The 23,616-nt window shown below is 40.9% G+C and overlaps 1 protein-coding gene across 2 annotated transcripts in view; it reads left to right on the plus strand.

Annotated features, from left to right (window-relative positions):
• olfm2.L (olfactomedin 2 L homeolog) overlaps window positions 1–4,183 on the plus strand; it is a 160,235-nt gene extending 156,052 nt beyond the window's left edge. For both annotated transcript variants that reach the window (NM_001094996.1, XM_018251139.2), the window contains 1 exon segment: window positions 3,320–4,183. In NM_001094996.1, the coding sequence (NP_001088465.1) occupies window positions 3,320–3,994 (675 nt within the window). In that variant the 3' untranslated portion in view covers window positions 3,995–4,183.
• Window positions 4,184–23,616: the final 19,433 nt, after the last annotated feature.

Raw genomic sequence — 23,616 nt, forward strand, 5'->3', positions numbered from 1 at the left:
ACCATTGAGAAAATGATGAAAGGCATTTAGGCTCTCTAAGTCACCATCCCAGATCAGCAAAAGATCATCAATGTACCGCAGATACAACGTACAATGAGATCTAAATAGGGAATTTTTATATATTACCTCCTCCTCAATGTGGGCCATATACAGATTTGCATAAGAGGGAGCTACGTTGCTACCCATAGCGGTACCCCTCTGTTGTATGTAGAAATTGCCCCAAATAGAAAATAATTTTGATGCAACACTATTTGCAATAAATCCACTAAAAAAGACTTTTGTTCCTCAGTATATTCAGTGGTATTTAAAAAATGAGTCACAGCTGATATTCCTGTGTCATGATTTATAGATGTGTAAAGGCTTGACACATCAAGACTGACTAATAGAAAATTATTGTTGGTTAATATGGTCCGATCCAATATATTCAGTAGATGTGTGGTATCTTTCACAAAAGAATTAGTATTCTGCACTAGAGGCTGTAATATCTTATCTAGAAATACAGCCAATGGTGATAAGACTGAATCAGTACCAGCGACAATGGGGCGACCTGGTGGATTCTCCAAGTTTTTGTGAATTTTAGGTAATGTGTACAATATTGGCGTAATAGGATTGTCTTTAATCAGGAATTTTTTTAGATCGTCATCCACAATGCCAGCCTCCATTGCATCAAGCACACAATTTGCAATGCACTGTTGTATGGATGCTAGTGGATCCGAATCGACTTTCTTGTACACATTACCATCTGCCAATTGTAGATAAATTTCATCCATATATTTTTGTTTATTCATTACCACCAGGGCACCCCCCTTGTCAGCTGGTTTTATGATTAAATTGTCATTATTAATAAGATCTTGTAAACATCGCCCCTCCTTGTACGTTAAATTGGACCTCTGTCCCATCAATGGTCTTCGCTTAATTTTTTGTTTTAAAACATCCACATCCGTTTGTACCAATTTAATGTAAGCCTCCACTACATTATCTGTCATGGGAGGCACAAACATACTTTTGTTCCGGAGACCCACCCGTTTAAGGGATAGTTGCGAATGACCTGCCCCCACATTACTATATACAACTTCACTAGGGGGTGGGATTTTAGAGAAATGGCGTTTAAGACGCAATCTTAACCAATCCGTGAAGGATCACTACCATTGTTTCTCCACTCCTCCCTCTTTTTCTTTGGTATTTAACACAGTACTTTGAATGTAAGTTTAGGCTTGATAAAGGGCCCTGCGTGGCCCGAAACGTTGCCAAACTTTATGTCTGCCGTGAGCCAATAAAAACACTTTTCTTCACAAGACAAGTTTGATCGGTGTGCTACAGTTTTCTTTGGATGTAGCAGTTTTGAACATGACAGCCATTATGAAAAACAGGCACAGGTCATCAGTTTGGTATTTATATAACTGTAACCTGATGACCAAATAGACATGCCCTTGCATCCAGGCTTGGGTATCAATGGCAAGTAGGGTGATGGATAGGATATGAGTATAACTTTAAGTAATAAATAAAATGTAACCTCACAATGAAGCAGCTCTCTGGGTGCTAATTTCCCTCACCTTAGAATCCAACTGTATTACATTTTTCTATAAGATATTACTGTAATATTAACTTTCTCTTTGGGATAAAACAGCTGCAGCATAACCTATATTTATTTTAGAATAATATTAACAAATCCCTGTCATTAAAAGTATTCTTCCATGGAGTCAATTATTTCAACCTTCTATTATCAGTTGCCATAGTTATAAAGTAACGTCTTTTGTTGCCATCATTAACCCTCAATAAATACTGAGACGACTTTTGATCGTATACCAGTCACCATTTCAACCTCAGCGGCATTACCCTTATTACTGAATACTAGTGTAACTCTATTGATTCTTGGCAGGGCACAATCTATTGAACGAGATGGCACCATCAGTTCTGAGCAGTAAGGGTATCGATCAGAGCTTGTAATACAATTCATTTCCAGTCGTTATGTCATCAGTCTCGACTCGACAGTTCAAATCCGCTGATACTGTGGCTGCAACAACCAGAATTCTAAGTGATAACTGGATTGAATATTGGTTAAAATCCAATTACAGCTACAGTAAATGCCAGGGCACAATTAACTGTGGCATTGCTCTTTCTGTGTGGTCATGCAATATAGTTTCCACGTCAAGCCAAATGATCTTAAGTAGTATTAATACTGACCAAGTTTTGAGTACCAGCATTAATTTGTGTGACGATTTCTAACTGTACAAAAAGCCAGTTGTTTTCTCTCCCTTTGAAATGCTTGGAGGCTTCAGGTAGAACAAATTATCTTTGCTTCTGCATCAGAGTTTGCAATAGCCATTGGATTCTATCTTGCCTATTCTCTGTAACATTGTTCCATTGCAGGTTTCCATGTCCGACTCCCAGTAGTGGCCATCTACAAATACATATCCAAAATAACATTGTGCCTGACTTCTATGGTTTACATCTACAAAGTAAAATTGTGTCTGGATTCTGCCCAGTGAGTTCTTATTGACCAAGGCTATACTGTGCAAAATGGTACTCAAATAACCAATGCCACCAAAATTTAGTCTTGAGACTGGTCTTGACGAGTACACTGAGTGCCTGTTAAGGTTTACAGCTTAAAGGGCATGTAAAGTAAAAAAAATTAAATCCCATTTTTACTTTTTTTAATGAAAAAGAAACCTATCTCCAATATACTTTAATAAAAAAATATGCACCGTTTTTATAAGAAACCTGACTGTATGCAGTGAAATTTTCCCTTTATTTACTGCTGTGGATAGGAATTGTCAGATGGTCCCTAACTGCTCTGCAGGGAAACAATCATATTTATGAACAGCAGGGGGAGCCCCCACCTTACTTCCCAGCCATGCAGAACTCAAGCAGCTTTGTTTATGACGATCCCTAAGCAGCGCAGACCACACTGAGCATGTGCACAGTCTTAGTCTTGCAAAGATGTATAACAAAGTTACAAGATGGTGACCTCCTGTAGCCAACTTTGAAAGCATAAATTATTTGTTTGATTAAGCTTGTGGTGCAGTAAGTTCATGTTTATATTTAGTATACAAAATACAGCATTTCTAGCCTTCTATTTTAGACTTTACATGCCCTTTAATGCATCTGACGACGTGTGTCGAATGGACTCCTCATCGGCCAACCTATCTATCTAACCTTCACATGGTTCCATATGACTGCTCAACTTTTGTTTTGTTCAACATCAAAGTCATCACCAAATCTAATCAAGTCACAGCCATTCCATGATCTCCATGACAGTCTGTATTAAAGTTTCCACAAATGTTTCCTATTTATTGACCCTTTCTATTTTCTTTTCAAGGTTTGGTACATGGATGGCTACTACAAAGGCCGCAGAGTCCTAGAATACCGAAGCCTAAATGACTTCATCAAAGGCCAGAACTTTGTCCAACATCTTCTTCCACACCCATGGGCTGGCACTGGCCATGTGGTCTACAATGGTTCCCTGTACTACAACAAGTATCAGAGCAACATTGTGGTGAAGTATCACTTCAGATCAAGAAGCGTATCTGTGCAGAGAAGCCTCACCAATGCTGGCTACAACAACACATTCCCATACTCCTGGGGTGGCTTTTCTGACATTGATTTCATGGTTGATGAAAATGGACTCTGGGCAGTCTACACAACCAACCAGAATGCCGGGAACATCGTTGTCAGCAAGATGGACCCTCAAACCTTGGAGATCCTGCAGACATGGGACACAGGTTATCCAAAACGCAGTGCTGGAGAGTCCTTTATGATTTGCGGCACCCTCTATGTAACTAATTCTCATTTGGCAGGAGCCAAAATCTACTTTGCATATTATACAAATTCTTCTACTTATGAGTATACAGATATTCCATTCCATAATCAGTATTCGCACATATCCATGCTGGACTACAATCCACGGGAGAGAGTCCTTTACACTTGGAATAATGGTCATCAAGTCCTCTATAATGTCACTTTGTTCCATGTGATAAAGACTAATGGGGAATGATGTTGACTGTATGGACAATCATCCCACCTATTTTTTGTTTTTTATTTCTTGGTTTCATTTTTTTTACAGTCTGATCTCGTTATTTCTATGAAACGCACAGAAAACTAAAAGACTATCACGTGGTTGAGTGAGCATGGTATAAAATATACTTTTTTTCTGGTGGCAAATAAAGACAGTATTTGACATTGATTATGTCTCAGATTATTTTTTTTCCAGCCTTTACACTTGACTTATTATTGAAACATTTCTTGTATAAATTAAATTAGTTACTAGCCTTTGGGGGCCAACGGACCAAATTAGCCAATATCAAAAAAATCATAAGGCTGAAAGGTATCAGCAAACCAAATTACTTATATCACTCAGATTATTATTATTGTCATTGACGTATTTAGATAGCAGCAACATATTCCCCATCGCTGTAAAATAAATAGCTGTATACAATAAACATACATATTACATACAAAAATATAAACCAATAACCGATAAAAGAGATAAAGAGGGCCATACGCGAAAGAGCCTAAAACCTAAAAGGAGAAAGGATATCAGGCACAATGAGTATGGCCATTTTGCTTACCCTCAGCAGGTGACAGTACCATCAACACTGCATTTGTTATCAGCTGGGGTGCTGTTGCCATTGTTGGCAATGGTCACCTGCGGAGGCACTCAACACGGTTTTGCATCAACGAAATAGTGTTCTGTATAGTTATGAAGACATGATGGCTTCTTTACTAGTGACGGGACAGGGGGCAAAATGCAAAAAACAGGTGCAAACCAATGTATTTATGAGCATTGAGCTATGAGAAGCACTTGGGTATCCCCATGGACTTGTCTTACCTTGCCTGTCTTACCATCTTCTTAAGGTAGGAACATAGGTATAGGTAAGTGATGCATGGGTTTACAATAAGTCAACCTCTCCCAACCTAACCCAGTAAGTCATCATTACTTATACCTATGCCTAACCTACCCATCGCTGATGCCTCCACACCACTGACTGCCAGGTGGGACAGTCGCGACAACAGCTGACAGGAACAGGGGCATGCTGAAGTTGTGAGAATAGAAGCTCTACCCCTTCCTGCAACCATCCCAAAAAAGTAGGGGGTTTACACCTACCTATTGCAGCTATTATGTACAAAATTTCTTGGTGTCCAAAAGTGTTGAGTTGAGCATCTTGTGCAAATACCATGGGAGCAAGTGCTAGGTTGATGGGTCCGAAGTGTTGCTTGCTCTTAGGCTAGATTTATAAACACGTCTGTTATCTCATACATAAGGGATACAGGATGTTATATGAATCAGGGTCAATAACCCTTGTGCACTCCAAGTAGTAAGAAAGAATGTAGTCTATAAGGAGCGATATAGGTTGAGGACAATAAGTTCTACAGACATGCCCATACTGGTTGCACCTTCCACGTACAGTGGGGACTCATCTGGAAAAGGGTAATACAGTACATCAGGGATCCCCAATCTTTTTTACCCCTGACCTACAATCAAATATAAAAGAAATTGGGGAGCGACACAAGCATGCAAAAATTTCCTTAGGGTGCCAGTTATGGTCTGTGATTGCCCATTGGTAGTTCCATGTAGACTGGCAGCTTACTGGAGCCTCTGTTTGGCATTACATCTGTTGTTATGCAACCAAAACTTGCCGCCAATCCATGAATTCGAAAATAAGCCTCTGCTTTGAGGCCACTAAGAGCAACATCCAGGGTGTTGAAGAGCAATATGTTGCTTGCAAGCCATTGGTTGGGGATCACTCCAGTACACCATAGATTATTGCTTTACCATAAAGCACTGGCTTCAGATGCTGTGCTTCATCCATACATCCATGTCAGCTGTACCCTGAGGCTTAAAAGACAACTTAATACTGTCATCATTTTCTTTGAAATGTTAAAGGAGAAGCAAAGATACCGAAACAGTTTATTGCCAATAGATTAGCCACAATAGAGCAAGCTATAAAACTACATTTATTTTGCAGAATGCTTTACCATACCTGAGTAAACAGCTCTAGAAGCTCTCTCTGTTTGTTTAGGATAGCAGCTGACATATTAGCTTGGTGTGACATCACTTGCTGCCTGAGTCTCTCCCTGCTCACTCATAGCTTTGGGCTCAGATTACAGCAGGGAGGGTAGGAGTGAGGGGGAAAAGGGAGGGAGAGAGGAGCAAACTGAGCATGCTCAAGCCCTAGCCCTGGAGGTTTAAGCTGAAAACAGGAAGTCTGATACAGAAGCCCATGAGTACACAATAGAAGGAAAGAAATGCTGTGTTTCTTTTGAGAGAGGACTCAGAGCAGCTGTTATACTGTTGTATTTATATAGACCTTTCTGATAAAGCGTACTTAGTTTTAGCCTTTCCTTCTCCTTTAAGAGATTGATTTATACAGTATAATTATATAAAGGCTGCCTTCCCTAGCTTCTGTAAACGTGTTCTTCTTCCTGCTTGCAGATCCTGCCAACTGTTTTCTGCCCCCCCCCCCCCCCCGTTATTATCCCCTTGCAAAAAGCCAGCAGGGGTAGGTGGTCTAGGGGCTGCGACAGCCCCCTAAGTACTGAGTACTTAAATTAAGCACAAGTCTGATGCTAATTGTTTATTTGAGGTAATGGTACTGAGAAAAGAGGGATGTTATTGCTCTGAGAAACTATAGCAAAGGATCTGCCAATGAGATGTGTCTTGCTTTCCCCGCGTCCATTTAACATTAATCATTTGAGGCACAAGCAGGCTGTGCTATTATATCTAACAAGTGAGGCACAGCCGGGTGACAGCGCTGAGCCAGAAAGCTTACATGATGACAAAGACATTAGCAATACTGGATCTTGTAAGTGCAAGGCTGGTTTTTGGCAAGCGCAGTGATAGGCTGATGTGGATTTGATGCCAGACGGCTGCACATATCTATGGGCAACAGACACTGGATATATCACGGCACAGGGTACAGCAAAGGTAAATATAAAAAATCCTTCTGCAAAAAAGCAGACCAGACCAACCAGAAACTTCAGGGAATATTCCCTTCTGTTCACATAGACACAAGCCTATTGTCTAAGGAAAGAGTCTAGTCAGCAGTGGCTCAGTGTTGAGCAGATATCTGAGCCAAAGCACAGAAGCAGAAAGACAAACAGCAACATAAATAATAATGGCAGTCAGGTCCAGTTTGGTTCATTTTAGCTCCAGGGAGGACAAAGTCACCCCCATAGATCAGTACCACTCTGACAGTCTCCCTTCTATGTCCACAACACATATAAGTTGTTATCAGCGACCCATTAATAATGCAGATAAAAGGTAAAATCATTGGTTGCCTGAGCAGAAACAAATGTCATTTAAAGAAGAATTCTCCTGCGTGAAATTTTAATGATCAGTGCCCTCCGTCCGTCCAGAAATGTGCAATTGAATGAAAGACGAGATCAGTTTCTACTGAACCTGCTCGGCTGTATGAGCAACAGGGAACAAAAACCTGGAGCCATGTTTCTCAGCTCTGGTTTAAGAGGTCAGTTATGGTGGAGTAGGGCAATCTTTAGGAGCAAGAATTATGGTTTGTTTTTGGAAGGGTCAAGAGGGACTGCAAAGCGGCCCTCAAAATTAAATATATTATGGAGGGGGTTTAGTTCTACTTTAAAATATGTTTTATTAAAAGATGAATATCAAATATTTTTGTTATGGGCTCCTCTTTCCTTTCACTTTCACCCTTTGATAAATATGCCTTTAAAACTCCCATAGAAATGAATTGAGAGAGGCGGTAGTTCACTCTAGTGGACTGTGGTGAGCTCTAAATTCACTCTTTCATAAATATACCCCAATGTGTCTTGCTTAAACTGCCATATTTTCTGAGTCTGGCTGCCTCTCACACTCCTTATTAACCCAATATTGGGCTGACACATTGTGCTGCATTTTACAAAGCCATAAGAGTAGATTAGGTCAGAAGAAGACAGACATTGGCCTCAATGAAATCTGCCTAACTGGCAATTGAACCAGAGGAATGGGACAAAAAACTCATCTAAAGTCTCTCCGGTTTGATTCAGATGGAAAACATTCCTTCCTGACCCTCAAGAGGAGCATTGGACCAGTCCCTGGATCAACTATGTACTAAGAGCTATTTACAGTAACCCTCTATTTCCTCACTTGCTAAAAACCATCCAACCCGTTATTAAAGCTTCTAATGTACAACTGGTTCAAGGAGAGTATTTCACAATAATGATGTGCAGGTTAACAAAAACTTGACCTGCACCCAACCCTAACCAGCCCACTCCCAAACCAGACACGACCCAAACCCGCCTACTTCTACTTATAGGCCTTCTCTGGCATTTAGAAAGGGGGCACTGCCAGAAGAAGAACCTGGCACAGGACAGTCCGGTAAACTGTGTGTGTAAGTTGGCCCTAAACCGCCCAGCTCACAGGTTCTGTTGATATCGGGCCGGCTCACACATCACTATTCCACAACTTTACAGTTCTTACTGTAACAATCCATTTTAGAATACTAAGATGAAATCTTCTTTCTTCTAATATGGATGCCCTTGTGTCTACTGGAAGGCCCGACTGATAAATAAATCATCAGAGAGTTCATTTTTATATTTTCATATTTATACATAGTTATCATATTTCCACCTAAAGGAGAATAAAACCCTAAAAATGAATATGACTTAAAATGCCTTGTCACAGGGGGTCACCATCTTGGAAAGTGTCTGTGACACTTACATGCTCAGTGGGCTCTGAGCAGCTGTTGAGAAGCTAAGCTTAGGGCTCGTCACTAATTATCCAGCAGAAAATGAGGTTGGTCTGTAATATACAGTAAGCTGACGCTACAGAGCTGATTATTAAACATTTTTAACTACTTCTTTAGTTAAGCTTTAGTTCTCCTTTAAGCATCTACTATCTTCACAACATAGACTTTCCAAGCTGCTTACCAACTTAGTTGCCCTTCTCTGTACCCTCTCTAATTCAATAATGTCCTGTTTGAGCACTGGAGACCAAAACTGTACGGCATATTCTAGATGGGGCCTCACCAGTTCTTTGTAAAGTGTAAGAATGACCTTCTCCTCTTGTGAATATATACCTCTTTTAAAAAAGCTCAAAACCTTGCTGTTTTTTGCTGCTGCTGATTGGCATTGCTTGCTTCAGCCAAGTTTATTCTCTCCCCCAGGTTCTTCTCCATCATTGATTTGCCTAACACATTCCCATGAAGGGTATAATTGACTGCATATTTTTACATCCCAGATGCATAACTTTACATTTATCAACATTTCGACACAGATTGGCAGTTTGTCCAGATCCTGTTGAAAGGATGCCACATCCTGGATGGAATTAATTGGCTAGATTAGTTTTGTGCCATCAGCAAACACAGATACATTACTTACAATGACAAAGACAGTTCATCATGTAGGTAAGTACCTGCCACAGTGGAGCTTAAAATCTAAATTCCCTATCACATTTACACACAGTATGGTCATTTTTATCAGGAGCCAAATAACCTGCCTGTATCATTTTGTAGTGTAAAATAAATCAGGCTCAAACACAAGGAGAACATACAAATTCATCCTATAAAATTGCACACTGTAGAGAGAAGATATCAAATTAAGCCAGCATAGGTATTCCTCAGCCCACTCATTTTCGAATAACCTGTAACGTAGTGCACAATAACTTTCAAGTAACTGGCCAACATAACCTTTCAGGGTAAGTGCCACAGTCACAGAACAGAAGAAATGTGTAGTTGCAAATTTAGTGGAGAATAAACTGGAGATCCACATGATCTTGTAGATGAACACAGAAACACTTAATTGACAGTCACTAGTATAGCTTCTCCAATAATTGTTGTCACACAAACCCCAATATTATTATTAATAAACAGAACAAAGATTCCCAGGCCGTTGAGCCTGCCTGTTGTCTACCTTACTGTCTCTTCTCTTCAGGTTGGGGGCTAGGTATCGCCTGGACTCTGGGCCCCTTCCTTACTTCTTGCTGGAGCCTCAGCTGCTTAACTACCTGCCCTAACTAACTCTCACCACCTACAGTCCGCTCTAAAGTTCTTATTTATTATGAGCTAATCTAACTATTAGGGTATTTTACTATAGTAAACTTCAGGCTAACCGGCACCATTTGCTCTTGAAATACAATATGGATAAATTATCATTTCCCCAGGGCAGGAGAAAGGACAGGACCCTATCACGGCCTTCATCCTCTGCCACTCCCTAAATTTCAAGTCTAAATGACATGATACTTAGGGGACTGGTTAGATTCAGGATGCCTATGTGTTTCCTCCTATTTGTCCCTCAAGATCACTGTCAAACAGAGGCAGCACTATATTCTTTGGGGCAGTTGCAAGTCTGTTCTCTGACAGTCCACGTATCCAAGTATAAGTTCAGTAGGCCCCACTAAAATCATCCAAATTGTCCATCATACTTAAGTAGGGCCAAATCACTATCAAGAGGCAGAATTGCACTCAACTCCTGTGAGTCAATGATGAATTTAATAAAGCACAATATCTATGTTTCAGTAGCTGCAGGCATTGCATTACTTACTCTATAGCTAAGTCTATCATCTCCGTCAAAATCGGATATATTGTTCTTTTGGTTAATTGCTTTGAAGTTTGCATTATGAAATACTGTACTTTAGATAATCACTAGTTTACTCTTCTTGTAAAGCACATACAGGTCTTGGGTCATTGCCTTTACATTATAAGTAAATGAACTTCCCATCTACAGATGCAGATATGACCAGGCATACAATTCCAAAATAACAATAATCCTTGCAAAGTACCATGTGCCCGTGTTCTCTGTAGACTTTAGCCTAAGGTGTTGTTAGAATTGCAGCTATGATTTGCATATATACTGGTTAAACTCTTTCAATCAAAAGGGACACGCTGCAAGTCGTGTAATTTCCCAGGGCAATACACCTGATTATTATAATTGGTACTGTGATTTGCAGAGAAAAACCTTGACATATGTGCTGCAAATGCATTTTACGGGCTCTGCTAAAAACAGGGGAGAGTAATTAAATTGACTGTTCTGGCTGTAGACAAAAACACTATCTCAGTAATAACAAATAAACAAGCAAACTCCTGCTCAGGAGAGATATGGCCATCTGCAACATATGTTATTGCATACATTAGGCATGACAAATATGAAGGAGTAGACAGCTGAAAGCTTTCTGGCCACCTTCTTGGTAGAGGTAACAGAATTGGCATAACAGCCTAAAAGTAGCAGGTGTTGGTTTCAGATTGGGACCCAACATACACATATTTGCAAGTAGCATCCATATGTCTATATAATGATGTTTATATCCCTTCTGGGAACTGCTGGTGGGAGGAGGACATCTGCTTAGAGTTGTTCTTCAAGGAAGACTCTTGCCTTATAACTACTAAAATTATATATATACAGTATACTATGTAAGGTGGGGGGTAGGGTTTTTTTAACTTTAGGGTTTGCTTCTGCTTTAAGATATAGGAGGGATCTCCATATCGCTGGGCTCGGCGCAGCTGCCTTCCAAGGGTTAGCTCCAGCATTCTCACAGCAGCCTCTGTCACCCACCGTACTGTAGTTATGCCGAAATTCTCACACTGATATACAGAAATGATGCACTCCTTAAAAAGTACTTGCATCAAGGGTCTGGTTGGGTTCTATACCTAGTGCTAGATTAGAAATGAGGGTGCTTCTTAACTTCATAGTGGCCATCCAACCACACCTTTCAGTTTAGTTATATTGGACAGCTTTCAATGTGAGTCCCATTCAAGAAGATGAAGGAGGTGCCAAGGTAGAGTAGAAGGGCTGAGAATAATTGACTGAAATCAAGCAAGAGTTGTGGCTTAAACCAGACATTAAACCAGACATTAAACCAGACATTAAACCAGACATTAAACCAGACATTAAACCAGACATTAAACCAGACATTAAACCAGACATTAAACCATTCTGATTAGTGATGGGTGAATTTATTCGCCAGGCGCAAATTCGCCAGCGAATAAATTTGCGAAACGCCCGCGAAAATTCGCCCGAAAAAATTCGCCCGAAAAAATTCGCCGGCGTCAAAAAAATTTTCACCGGCGTTGAAAAAAAACGGCGCCGGCTTCAAAAACGAGACGCCGGCGCGGTTTCGCGAATTTTGGGCCGTTTCACGAATTTCACGCGAAATTGAACGGCGCAAATTCGCCCATCACTAATTCTGATCACTGTGTTAGAGCCCAGCAGCAGCAGTGAACACTAACACATCAATTTGGACAGTTCTTTTTCTGAAACATCTATTTTTTTACCACTGCCCGCCCATGTGCACATGGCACATACTTTAAATATACTTTATATACTTCTATATATATATCAGCCCTGTCTCCATGGGATGCCCATCATTATTCATCCTTGGTATCCTTAGGTCTATAAAGCAGTTCCAGTGTTAAGGCAAGGTAGATGAATTTATATACTCTAGCGGCGGGGAGATAATCCACAGGAGTGACCCACTACAGTTTTACATAGGAGCAACATGTGGGATTTCCATAGGAGATACAGAAATATAGACTGGAAAATGTTATTTTATTTCATTGTAGGCTTTTTTGGGAAGTCCCATAAATACTGTATCTGCTATTCATGATCTCCTTCTTTCATACCATGTTATGTGAGTTAATCATTTCAAGCCCCCCTTTGCCTCCTAACACATCAGAGGTGGAAGAGCGTGTGGCCTGCGGTGCTGCTGAGGTCTTGTTGTCATAGAAACACAGCCTCCCTGAGCCTATTCAAGCCCATCTGTTTCCAGTTAACTGCAGGCAAAGCAGTTAAGAAGAGAAGAGGAAAGAAGAGGAAAAAAAATAATTTTTTTTTTTTTTTTTTAATTTTATTCTCCAGCAATTTTAACTGCGGACCTGTCATCACTTTAATGGGATATCACTGAGAAATATCATCAGTTAGAAATATCATTTCTTTCACATTAAAAGACCATTTTACTGGTCCCAACGAAAGGACTGAGAATTTTTCATACAAATAATAAACATCTCTATATTATGGGTGAAGTGTCTTTGCAGCTCTTAGGTTTTTCCATATCCACTGTGCTGAGCAGGGCAGCATTTATATGGAGTCTAAAGTGGTCTGACATTGCCCATAACTTAGCTACCACCAACAATCAGGGGCAAGTAAAACACATATAGGTTTTTGAGTTATTTAGCTTTTTATTCAGTAGCTCTTCAGTTTACAATTTCAGCAATCTGGTTGCTAGGGTCTAAATGACCAAGGTAACCATGCATTGATTTGAAGAAGAGACTGGAATATGAATAGGAGAGGCCTGAATAGAAAGATGAGTAATAAAAAGCAATAACAATACATTTGTAGCCTTACAGAGAATTTGTTTTTTAGATGACCCCGTTTGAAAGCTGGAAAGAATCTAAAGAAAACCTTGCGGGCTGAAACTGCAATAACTATAACAATTCAGCAATATTAGCCCCCAGCAAGAACCCCTCAAACAGCAGTGTGCACACCTAAGCCCCCCAACCAAATTTGGACATAAGTCCCTTTAAAGGGACCTGTCACCCTAAGAAATAATTTCAAATTCTTTTCTATCATCTTAGTTGAGCAAAATAAACTTTACTTGTATTTATTATTTAAATTTTGTTTCCTTCTGTCTTGGAATTATACAATCACAGCAAGCAGGCAGCTGCCATTTTGTGGACACGGTTATTAAGGGAAATTGTGTATCACCCCAAAATCTTGTGTATGCACCAGAATGGGGGAGCTAATGTCAATGTGCAGTGCCCTACACAATTATAGAGCCTGAGGAGGGAAGGGGGAATGTGAGGAGAGCAGTGAGATGTAGGAAGTGCTGAATGGAAAGTGAAAGTAATTGACTGCCGCCCCTCTATGCCACGGGCATAGAGGCGGGACAGGTAATATTTTATTGACAGTTTAGATATTTAAACACCTTTATAACAGATATGGATGTTTTAATGAAAATTTTTTTGGGGTTTCATATTTAATTTGCAAAGGACTTTCATTAAGCAGCTTTTTATGTGTAGGTGACAGGTCCACTTTAATAATTAGTATCAATAAACCCAATGCTTGCATCCACTTTAGCATTATGATTGTAAATGAGCCCTAAAGTCTCACAAGATGTTATACGGTATATATCTATATATATCTACATGTTTATATACATATATATAAATATATATATACAGGGGTGCTTTGCCAATGAGGCGAGTTGAGGCTGTCGTCTCCCCCCACTAAGTACCAGGGGCTGCTCCTGGTACTTTAAGAGCAAATTTCCGGGGGAGGCAGCAGCAACTCAGGCGGCAGAGGGGCCAGAATCGCCCCTGTATATACATATATATATATATATATATATATATATATATATATATATATATATATATATATATATATATATATATATATATATATATATATATATATATATAGGAGTGTAAGGTTTTCCTATGCTCCATAGGACCCAAGGCTGGGTCTTTTTTCCCAGAGGGGAGGGGGAGTAGTTCCCAGAGGTTATAAAAAGGGATGCTCCCATGTGTTATGTCTCTCTTTCTGGCAGGGCCGGAACTAGGGGTAGGCAGAGTAGGCTTGTGCCTAGGGTGAAAAACTTAGGGGGCACCAGGCATGTACCTTTCACTGCTGCCTTCCCCAGTCCGGTCTGCAGAGCCCGGTTAGTTGTGCTTGTTTGCGCACATTTGCAAGGTGAGGGGGGTGATGCTGGTGGTTAGCAAGCTCACGTAAGTGCGCACATGCATGTGCTCTCAAGTAAGCGCGCTCATGTTCTCATGGGCAGCTGAAGGGGTGATGCTGCCGGTCAGGTGGCATGGGGTGTCCGGCTGGCCTGGCACGACCCTGCTTTCTGGTGCACCTACTTGCTGGAAGAGGTGGTGTGTGGATGGGAGGGCTTGAGGTGGAAGTAGGCCTCAGTTTAGGAGCAAGCAAGTGTCAGGTCAGAAACTGTAATAGGTCAATAAAGATGCGACAGATAGGTTCAGGAAAGTTAGTGAGTAGCTAAGGTTCCAATGAGGTGATTAGTGAAGGGTTAGCACCCTGCAGCGACAAGGCCTCCAGGTTAGGGACTCAAGTGGTTAGGCTCAGGGATAGAGAGATCCTTGGAGTATGGGACCAGCTGTGAGATTCACCTTCAATGGGGATCGTGCACCAAAGACAGGCAAGGCGACTCAATTGAGAAAGCTGACTAACACAGGATCAGACAGTATCCGTGAGTAATACATTTGTGTAAATGACCTGCTGCCACTACTTGTAACATCTGAGCATGCACCTTGAATGTGTGATTGGCCGTTAAAAATAAACAAATTGCTCTGCTGTTTTAAAGAACCACTGGCACCCAAAGTTATTTGATCAAGAGTGAATGCGGTGTGCTTATACCAGAGTGGGTAGATAACAAATCTAATTATATTTTGTCTACCTGGAGTTGTTGGGAGTTGGACCCCTTGCCCGGGTTCTGGAACCAGTGTATAGTAACTCACGGAATGGTAAGGCAGACCCTGACCCATACGCCTGTTACGTATTTAAGCTCCCAGTGGACCTTGTAGGGGACTGATCCTGTTAAGTCTATGGCATCAGAGACCGAGTTGAAAGATTTCAGCTTTTTTCATGTATGTGTGTGTTTACATTTTTACACAGAACTCAACAACTAAAAAATAAAGGAAGAAGCAAATATCAGGTTCTCTTGTTTGGCTACTTAAGGGCCGATGCTGCAAGAATTTTAGGCAGAACATTTATGGATTGCCTGGGAGTCCAACAGCACAAATTAAGCCCCAAAATCATATATCGTCTGTAAGAAGATCCCCAAACGTGGATCACTGAGGAACATTTCTTGGCACCATTGTTTGTCAAAATTGATAGCAGAATTCTTCAGTATTATTGCTCATTGGGTACTGTGCTTACAGCAGTAGCGGCAGCAGGAAGAAACCTCCAAAATGAATTAAGTCGGTTTCACTTGGAGAAGAGTAGGAAAAGGCCCCGCTTATCGATTAAATAATAAATATTTAGAGTTGTTTAGAGATCAGCAATTATAACCAATTCCAGGACTGGCCCTAGTCAGCCGAGCACCCCAGGCACACTCATGTGAGAACAATCTCGTGCAAGCAAGCGTGTTTATGGAGAGACCACGGGAGCTACAAGAAGAGCGGGCAATGGGAGGACAAGGGTCAGGATTAGGGGTAGGTGATGGAAGAGGGGTACATGCCTAGGACCCCCCCACACACACACTGTTTGCTCTAGGCACTTGCCTCTTTCACCTACCCCTGGCCAATACCACTACTACAAAGGTTGAGTTGATCAATGGATGTGTGAAGAAAACCTCACATTTTAACACTGATCAATTAATATTGGCTAATTATTCTAGGAGCCTCCAGCATTCTCAAACATGCATCAATCCCTGCAATGCAGCCACAAATGAATAGGGTGCACACGTCATTTTCATGTCAGGCTCCCAAAATAGGAATACTACCTTCCGACAGTAGGAAACCCAGGCAGGGGGGGTGTGAATTCACAAGTGTGGGTAACGATGGGGGGCATGTCCAATTATGTTGGGGTTATGATATGGCCATGAGCAATTGGCCCATCACCCCGTCAATCTAATCGTCAGTGAGTGTTGACTCGGACAGCTCTCCCAAAAACAGGGCTGTCTGGGTCAATACTGGGCAGATGGCAACCCTAGTTTAATCCGATGTGAAATGCAATTGCGTATGATTCACATATGAGTGCAGTGCAACTGCTGTAATTGTGTTAGGCTCAACTTCCTCTAACAACCGCAATGATGCTCCGTTTTCCCAGCACATTCACCCCAAGCACCAGGTGGAGTCCAAAGAGGAAGAGTCAAGCGCTTCCTCCCATTATATATCCTAGGGACGGAAATGACAATCACAGATCTCCAGGCCAATTGTGGAAACCTCTCTCCCACAGGACCATGCTAACAGAAATTGACTTCCACAACCAGTAGGGGAAATTGGCTTCTCTACAGGAATTTAGGATTTGGGAAATTAGTGTTCAGCCCTTGATACTCCTAAAACCCCACCCACTTCTTCTAAGTCCCTTGAGTCCTAAAGGGATACTGTCATGGGGAAAAAAAATTTTTCAAAATGAATCAGTTAATAGTGCTGCTCCAGCAGGATTCTGCACTGAAATCCATTTCTTAAAAGAGCAAACAGATTTTTTTATATTCAAAAGAAATCTGCTATGGGGCTAGACATTTTGTCATTTCCCAGCTGCCCCTGGTCATGTGACTTGTGCCTGCACTTTAAGAGAGAAATGCTTTCTGGCAGGCTGCTGTTTTTCCTTCTCAATGTAACTGAATGTGTCTCAGTGGGACATGGGTTTTTACTATTGAGTGTTGTTCTTAGATCTACCAGGCAGCTGTTATCTTGTGTTAGGGAGCTGCTATCTGGTTACCTTCCCATTGTTCTTTTGTTTGGCTGCTGGGGGGGGGAAAAGGGAGGGGGGTGATATCACTCCAACTTGCAGTACAGCAGTAAAGTGTAACTGAAGTTTATCAGAGCACAAGTCACATGACTTGGGGGAGCTGGGAAATTGACAAAATGTCTAGCCCCATGTCAGATTTCAAAATTGAATTTAAAAAAATCTGTTTGCTCTTTTGAAAAATGAATTTCAGTGCATAATTCTGCTGGAGCAGCACTATTAACTGATTCATTTTGAAAAAATTTTTTTTCCCATGACAATATCCCTTAAGTACTCTGACCATTGAAGGAGATTGATATTTCCCTGCACAGAGGGAGGGACGTACAGTTCAGGTATATGAGCAATTATACATTCTGGCTTGGTAAAATTCATTACAGAGGTGCAGCTACAAACATTTTTACAACTGCACCAAAATGTGTATATTCCCTATATTGCACGTATTACACTTTATGCTGCTGAAGCAAATGGTGTCAATAATCACATCTAAATAAGCATTAAATCTCTCCCGATAACACTGCTTTGGCTTTGCACTGCTAGGGACTATAACTTTTCTATTATTCAGGAAAAAAATTTCCTTTAAACTCCTTTTGATCTGTAGAGTCTGTTCCCTATAACAGCCCCTCTGGCATTCTAGAATTTTTTTTTTTTTCGCTTTCGATAGCTCCTCATAGAACTGGCAATATAAGATGAGATATCTAGCATACTGTATCCTCTTCCCCTGCTTTTATAATCCTCCCTAGTAAGGATAAAAGCAAAACAGATGGGTAAGTTCATTAAAACATCACACTCTCTGCAGGAAAATGCCTTTGATTTATAATATTTTTAGAGCATTGAGTCTGACGAATAAATAACTTGAATGCAAGAGTAGAAATCTGCATGCGGTGTTGTTGTAAGCAAGGTTTATTAACACCTTCACTGACACGGCGGCACATAACGCTCACTAATAAACTGCTGTAGCCTTGAAAGTGTATTTCTTGGTCAGGCAATTAGTGACTCCAAGCCAAAAACAGTAAAGAAAAGTTACTGCAGGGGAAATGGAAGAGTCGCTAAAGAGAATAACCAAATCTGTGGGCCCTGGAAGACATGCTCTTAGCATAAAAAATACAGGACCCCCTAGCGTCAGACTAGAGAACTCTAGGGCTGCTGCCTCGGGGTCCTCTCCCCTTGATTGTTATTAAGGAATATCCCCTGTTTTGGGGTACAATTAGGGCTATTCCACATGCTGCGTTTTCTCCGCTGGCAGATTTATAACCCTTGGCCTCAGTTAATGCCCTCAAACTCTTCTTGTTGATACTGCCCTGTCTTAATGACCCAATTCAAGCACAGGTAAGTATGCTAAATGATCTTGGAATGGTGTTTATAGGAAGGGTGGACTAAAGATGTAAGGGGTCATTTACACAGACTGCAGGCAAAACAGCAACAGAACTAAGGGGCCCAAGAGCACACTTCTACCCAGGGATTGCCTACCTCCTGAACAAGTCAGTCCTATCTATCTAGGGCCCCGTTGCAGCCTGCTTCCTGCATCCGTCTTAATCCCAATCTCTACTTTGTCTAAGGGATTGGAAGGGACTGCAACGTGCCTCCCAGGCCCATCCCTCATGAATACAGAGCTGCCGAACTCAGTTACCACTGTATTGATGGGTTAACCACAGGTCTCTGCATTCCAAGACCTGCAGGTATTCTTTAAAACAAGTGTACAAAAAAGGCAAAAAATGGTGGATTTCACCCCTTTTTGGACATTGTGTCTTCCCTTTGGAAAGTCAGACAGCAGAAGCATAAGGGGCCGTAAGGGGTGCTCCAAAATGGATACAATGGATAGTGCATACTGACTTGTGTCCAAACAGGGCTTCTGCACTCCCACATGGTTGCCAATGTCTCCATCCGGCCTCTTCTGATGCATGATACTCAACTGCACCTATTGACTCTGTGAACTCTTGATCCCGGCACCCAGGTCCTGGCTGAATCTTCAGAGTTCCCACCGAAGGTTTCATCAATAGGTGTGATAGATAACTCCTATTTAATCAGAATGAAATGCAGTTTTGAACTCAATGTCCACAAGTGATGAAACCTTCCTTTCTTAAAATGCACACAACTTGCAATTTGCATTATTGGAAAAAAAACACTGCATTGGGAGATGTGGGAAATGAGAAATGCTTTCTGAGGATATATTTTAAATAAGTACTAAGAGTTGTATAAAAACTGAGGCTATTTGGTACCATGTTGCATGACTGTAATAAACTGAAACCAGAAAAGACCCTCAACAGAATGTCTTTCTTCCTACACAGCATTGCTCCTTTCATTTCTAGGGGTAATGTATTATTCTGGATGTCCGGATAAAGGCCAGATATCATTCTTCATGCAAGGGACTATATCAGGCAAATGGAAAAGTGTTGGATGAATGATCTGGACAATGTTGTTATGTCATCAACAGAAAGAAATGTGTTAGGGGTGGAGTGAGAGTCTGATATTTATAGAACATGGGCTAAATACATGAATATACAAATTGGCCTGAGGAAGAGGCAGAACGTAGAATATTCTATAGAAATATTAAAGTGTAAGAGAAAGTGTATGAATTTGGACTTCTACACTGATGAAGCACGTGGTATCCAAGAAGTCTGTGCACTGCCCCTACCACTGCTAGTGATGGGTGAATAAATTAGTCAGGCATGGATTTGCTACAAATTTCCGCATTTTGATGGCCGCAAATAAATTTGCGAAAGCTCAGTTTAAAAAAAATTGACTTGCATCAAAATTGTCGTGCGCATAAAAAATTGTCGCTCTGCAAAATTATTCGGACACCCTTTGACTTTAATGCATTTGGATAAAATTGTTGTGCATATAAAAATTGTTGGTTGCATCAAAATTCTCACACAGCAAAATTATTATTATTGACTTCAATGCGTTTCGCTCATTTTTCGGGACAGATTCGCCCATCACTAACCACTGCAGGTAAGTACTGCCTGATTATAATACTTAAAAGATCAACTGTAATACTGCCCAAATGCTGGGATAAAAAGGACATTCTCACCTACTCCAGTACTTCTTATTTTATTTTTGAATATATTTTATTTGATTTTTTTTTTTTTATAAATCTTTATTTATTGATTTTCAAAAAGTGGGGGGGGAAAGGATACAGAAAGAAAAAAGAAGGGAGAGGGACCAGGGAAGGATAAAACATTATTCATAAATCCAGTACAATCAACACAGGGTTAATAGTAAGTTACATCTCAGTCTTAGGACCTAGTGGTCGTAGTACATATAAGACAAAAGCATTCAACCTTTTATAAACCATAGTGTGCCCTACACATTTAACTCCTCAGGACAAGCCTCAAGACGTTCCCATAGAAGCCTAATCGGGAGCACCTAATCCATTTCCCCTCAAATGTGTCACCCAAGGCTCCCATACCTTTGTGTAATGGTCAGTAGTGTAGTTAAGTAAGCTAGTTATTTCCTCCATTTTCCTGGTTTCCTCCGATAAGTTCATCCACTCTATTACTGAGGGGGAAGTTGGCGATTTCCAATTTTTTGGGATTAAAGCTAATGCTGCATGGACCAGGTAACGTGTGAGTTTGTCGGTCACCCAAGTTTGGTTATGAAGATCGACACCAAACAGTAGGAGGGGAATATCTAGGTGGCATAATTTCGTCCCCGTAATAGAATAAATCGTTGAACATACCGCCTCCCAAAAGGGGGTGATGGACGGGCAGGTAAACCATATGTGTTTAAAGGAACCTGAGTCTGAATTACACCTCCAACATAGATGAGAAGTACCTGGGAAAAGCCTATGCAATTTCTTCGGTACATAGTACCATCGGGTAACAAGCTTATACAGCATCTCCCGGACCCTAACTGCCCTGGAAGATTTATGCAACCTCAATAAGATCTGTCTTCTCACCGGCTGAGAAAGTACAACCTCCAATTCCTTTTCCCAGGAATCAAAATAGTTAGGGTGGGATAAGATTTTACCCTGTTGCAATATCCTGTATGAAAGAGAAAGCGGACGAGATGGGAGTTTGTTAGCGTCTAATAAATTTTCCCATATAGTAGGGTGAGCAGCAATTGAGTGGAGTTCTAGAGTGTCCAAATAATGATGTAGTTGGGTATAACACCATTGATCCCTAGGGTGATTACCCCATGTTCTCTGTATCGTAGCAAGAGGGACTATCCTACCATCCTTGTAAAAATCAGTCAGCTTGGTTTCCCTGCCTCCCAATAAGCCCCATCTACCAAAAGCTTGAGGATCCAAGCTAGGAGGAAAATCAGGGTTAAGTAGGAGAGGTTGTTGTTTAGGCAACTGAGACATAAGGTGAGAAGACCGCCTCTGTTTAAACCACACCTCCACAGTTGCCGATATGGTTGGGTGAGAGATGAGGGCCTTAGGTATATTAGCTTTCTGGGCCCATAGTATATTACCAAGAGGAATGTCTGTCATAGCTTGTTCCACCTCAGCCCATTTCTTTACGGTAGGTTTTAAACACCAATGAAGCAAAGTACGGGTCTGGTAGTGCCACTCCACCCTTGTCCTTAGGCAGTGCAAGTGTGTCTAATTTAATTCTCGGAGGCTTACTATCCCAAATAAATTTATTAAACAGCCCTCTTAATTTAGAAAAAATTTTTTGGGGTATTTTAATCGGTAAGGTTTGAAAGTAGTACAAAATTTGCGGCATGATAGACATTTTGATAGCCTGAATTTTCCCAAACCAGGTAAGTCCTAGCGTCTGCCAGGAGTGTATCTGTTTGGTTAGTTTGGTAAGTAAGGGAGGGAAATTAATCTGATATAATAAGGAAAGATCTGAAGTTATCTGCACACCTAAGTATTTTATTCCACCCTTGGGCCAGTGGAAGGGGAACTTGTGTTCTAGTAATGTTTTGCAGGGGCCGGGTAAGTTTATATCCAAAGCTTCGGATTTACTGGCATTGACTTTAAAATTTGAAAGTTTCCCGAACCGTGAGAATAAAACCATAAGATTTGGAAGAGAAATAACAGGCCTAGTTATGAATAACATAAGATCGTCTGCAAAAGCAGACAATTTATGTTCTGTAGTTCCCACAATCAATCCCGAGATATCCTTCTTGTTTCTTACCGTGGCCAACAAAGTTTCCATAACCAGCACAAATAACACAGGGGAGAGAGGGCATCCTTGACGTGTGCCATTATGTATGCTTATAGTGGGAGAAAGAGTGCCATTAATGCGGACTCTGGCAGTGGGTTCAGAGTATAACGCAAATATTCTATTAATTGTAGTAATACTGAATCCAAATCCTATCAACGTCTGATACAGAAACTCCCAAGAAATCCTATCAAATGCCTTTTCGGCGTCAATCGTTAAAAGCAGGGCAGGAATCTGTTTCGTTTTGGCATAATGTATGAGGGAGAACATTTTATAGGTGTTATCCTTACCCTCCCTTTTAGGGACAAAACCCGACTGGTCTGGGTGGATCAAGTGCGCCAACTCTGTCTTTAATCTATTAGCTATAATTTTAGCGAATATTTTTAGGTCTACATTAATGAGGGAGATAGGTCTGTAACTCCCACAACTCTGCGGGTCTTTCCCTTGTTTATGTATTACTGTTATGTGGGCTTCTTTCGCTTGGGCTGGGAATTGGTTGCCACTGTCTATCGCAGTAAAGTACCTATGCATATAGGGGAGCAGTTCAGTAGAGAAGACTTTGTAATATAAAGAATTATAACCATCCGGGCCGGGACTTTTGTTTGTCGGTATTGTTTTTAAAGTCTCTTCAATTTCTGCAACAGTAAAGGGTGCGTCAATACGGTGGCATTGGAGCTGCGTTAACTGCGGTAGATTGGCCTCCTGAATAAATTTCTCTATTTCGGACTTCAGAGAGGTTGATGGGCTGGAATCCTGCAATTTATATAGGGACTGATAAAACTGATGGAAGCACTGGGCTATCTTGGGCGTAGTAAAGCAGGTATGTTGGTCTTTCCCTTTAACGGAAGAGATATAGGTGGTCGGTTCCAATCTCTTTAAAATATTTGCAAAATGTTTAGTGCTCTTATCACCTAAGTCATATGTCCTTTGCTTACATCTAAGATAGGCCCTGTAGGAATATTGGTCTAGAGTGGATTTCAATAATAACCGTTTACTTTCTAATGCCTTCAACGTGTCAACCGCAATGGTCTGCTTATGAGCTTGTTCCAGAATGGCAATCTCTTTCAATAAAGTGTGTATAGTTTTCTCTCTGTCCTTCTTGAGTTTCGAACATAATGCTATAAGATGA

Source organism: Xenopus laevis, chromosome 3L (assembly GCF_017654675.1).
Source record: "Xenopus laevis strain J_2021 chromosome 3L, Xenopus_laevis_v10.1, whole genome shotgun sequence".
Taxonomy (NCBI): Eukaryota; Metazoa; Chordata; class Amphibia; order Anura; family Pipidae; genus Xenopus; species Xenopus laevis.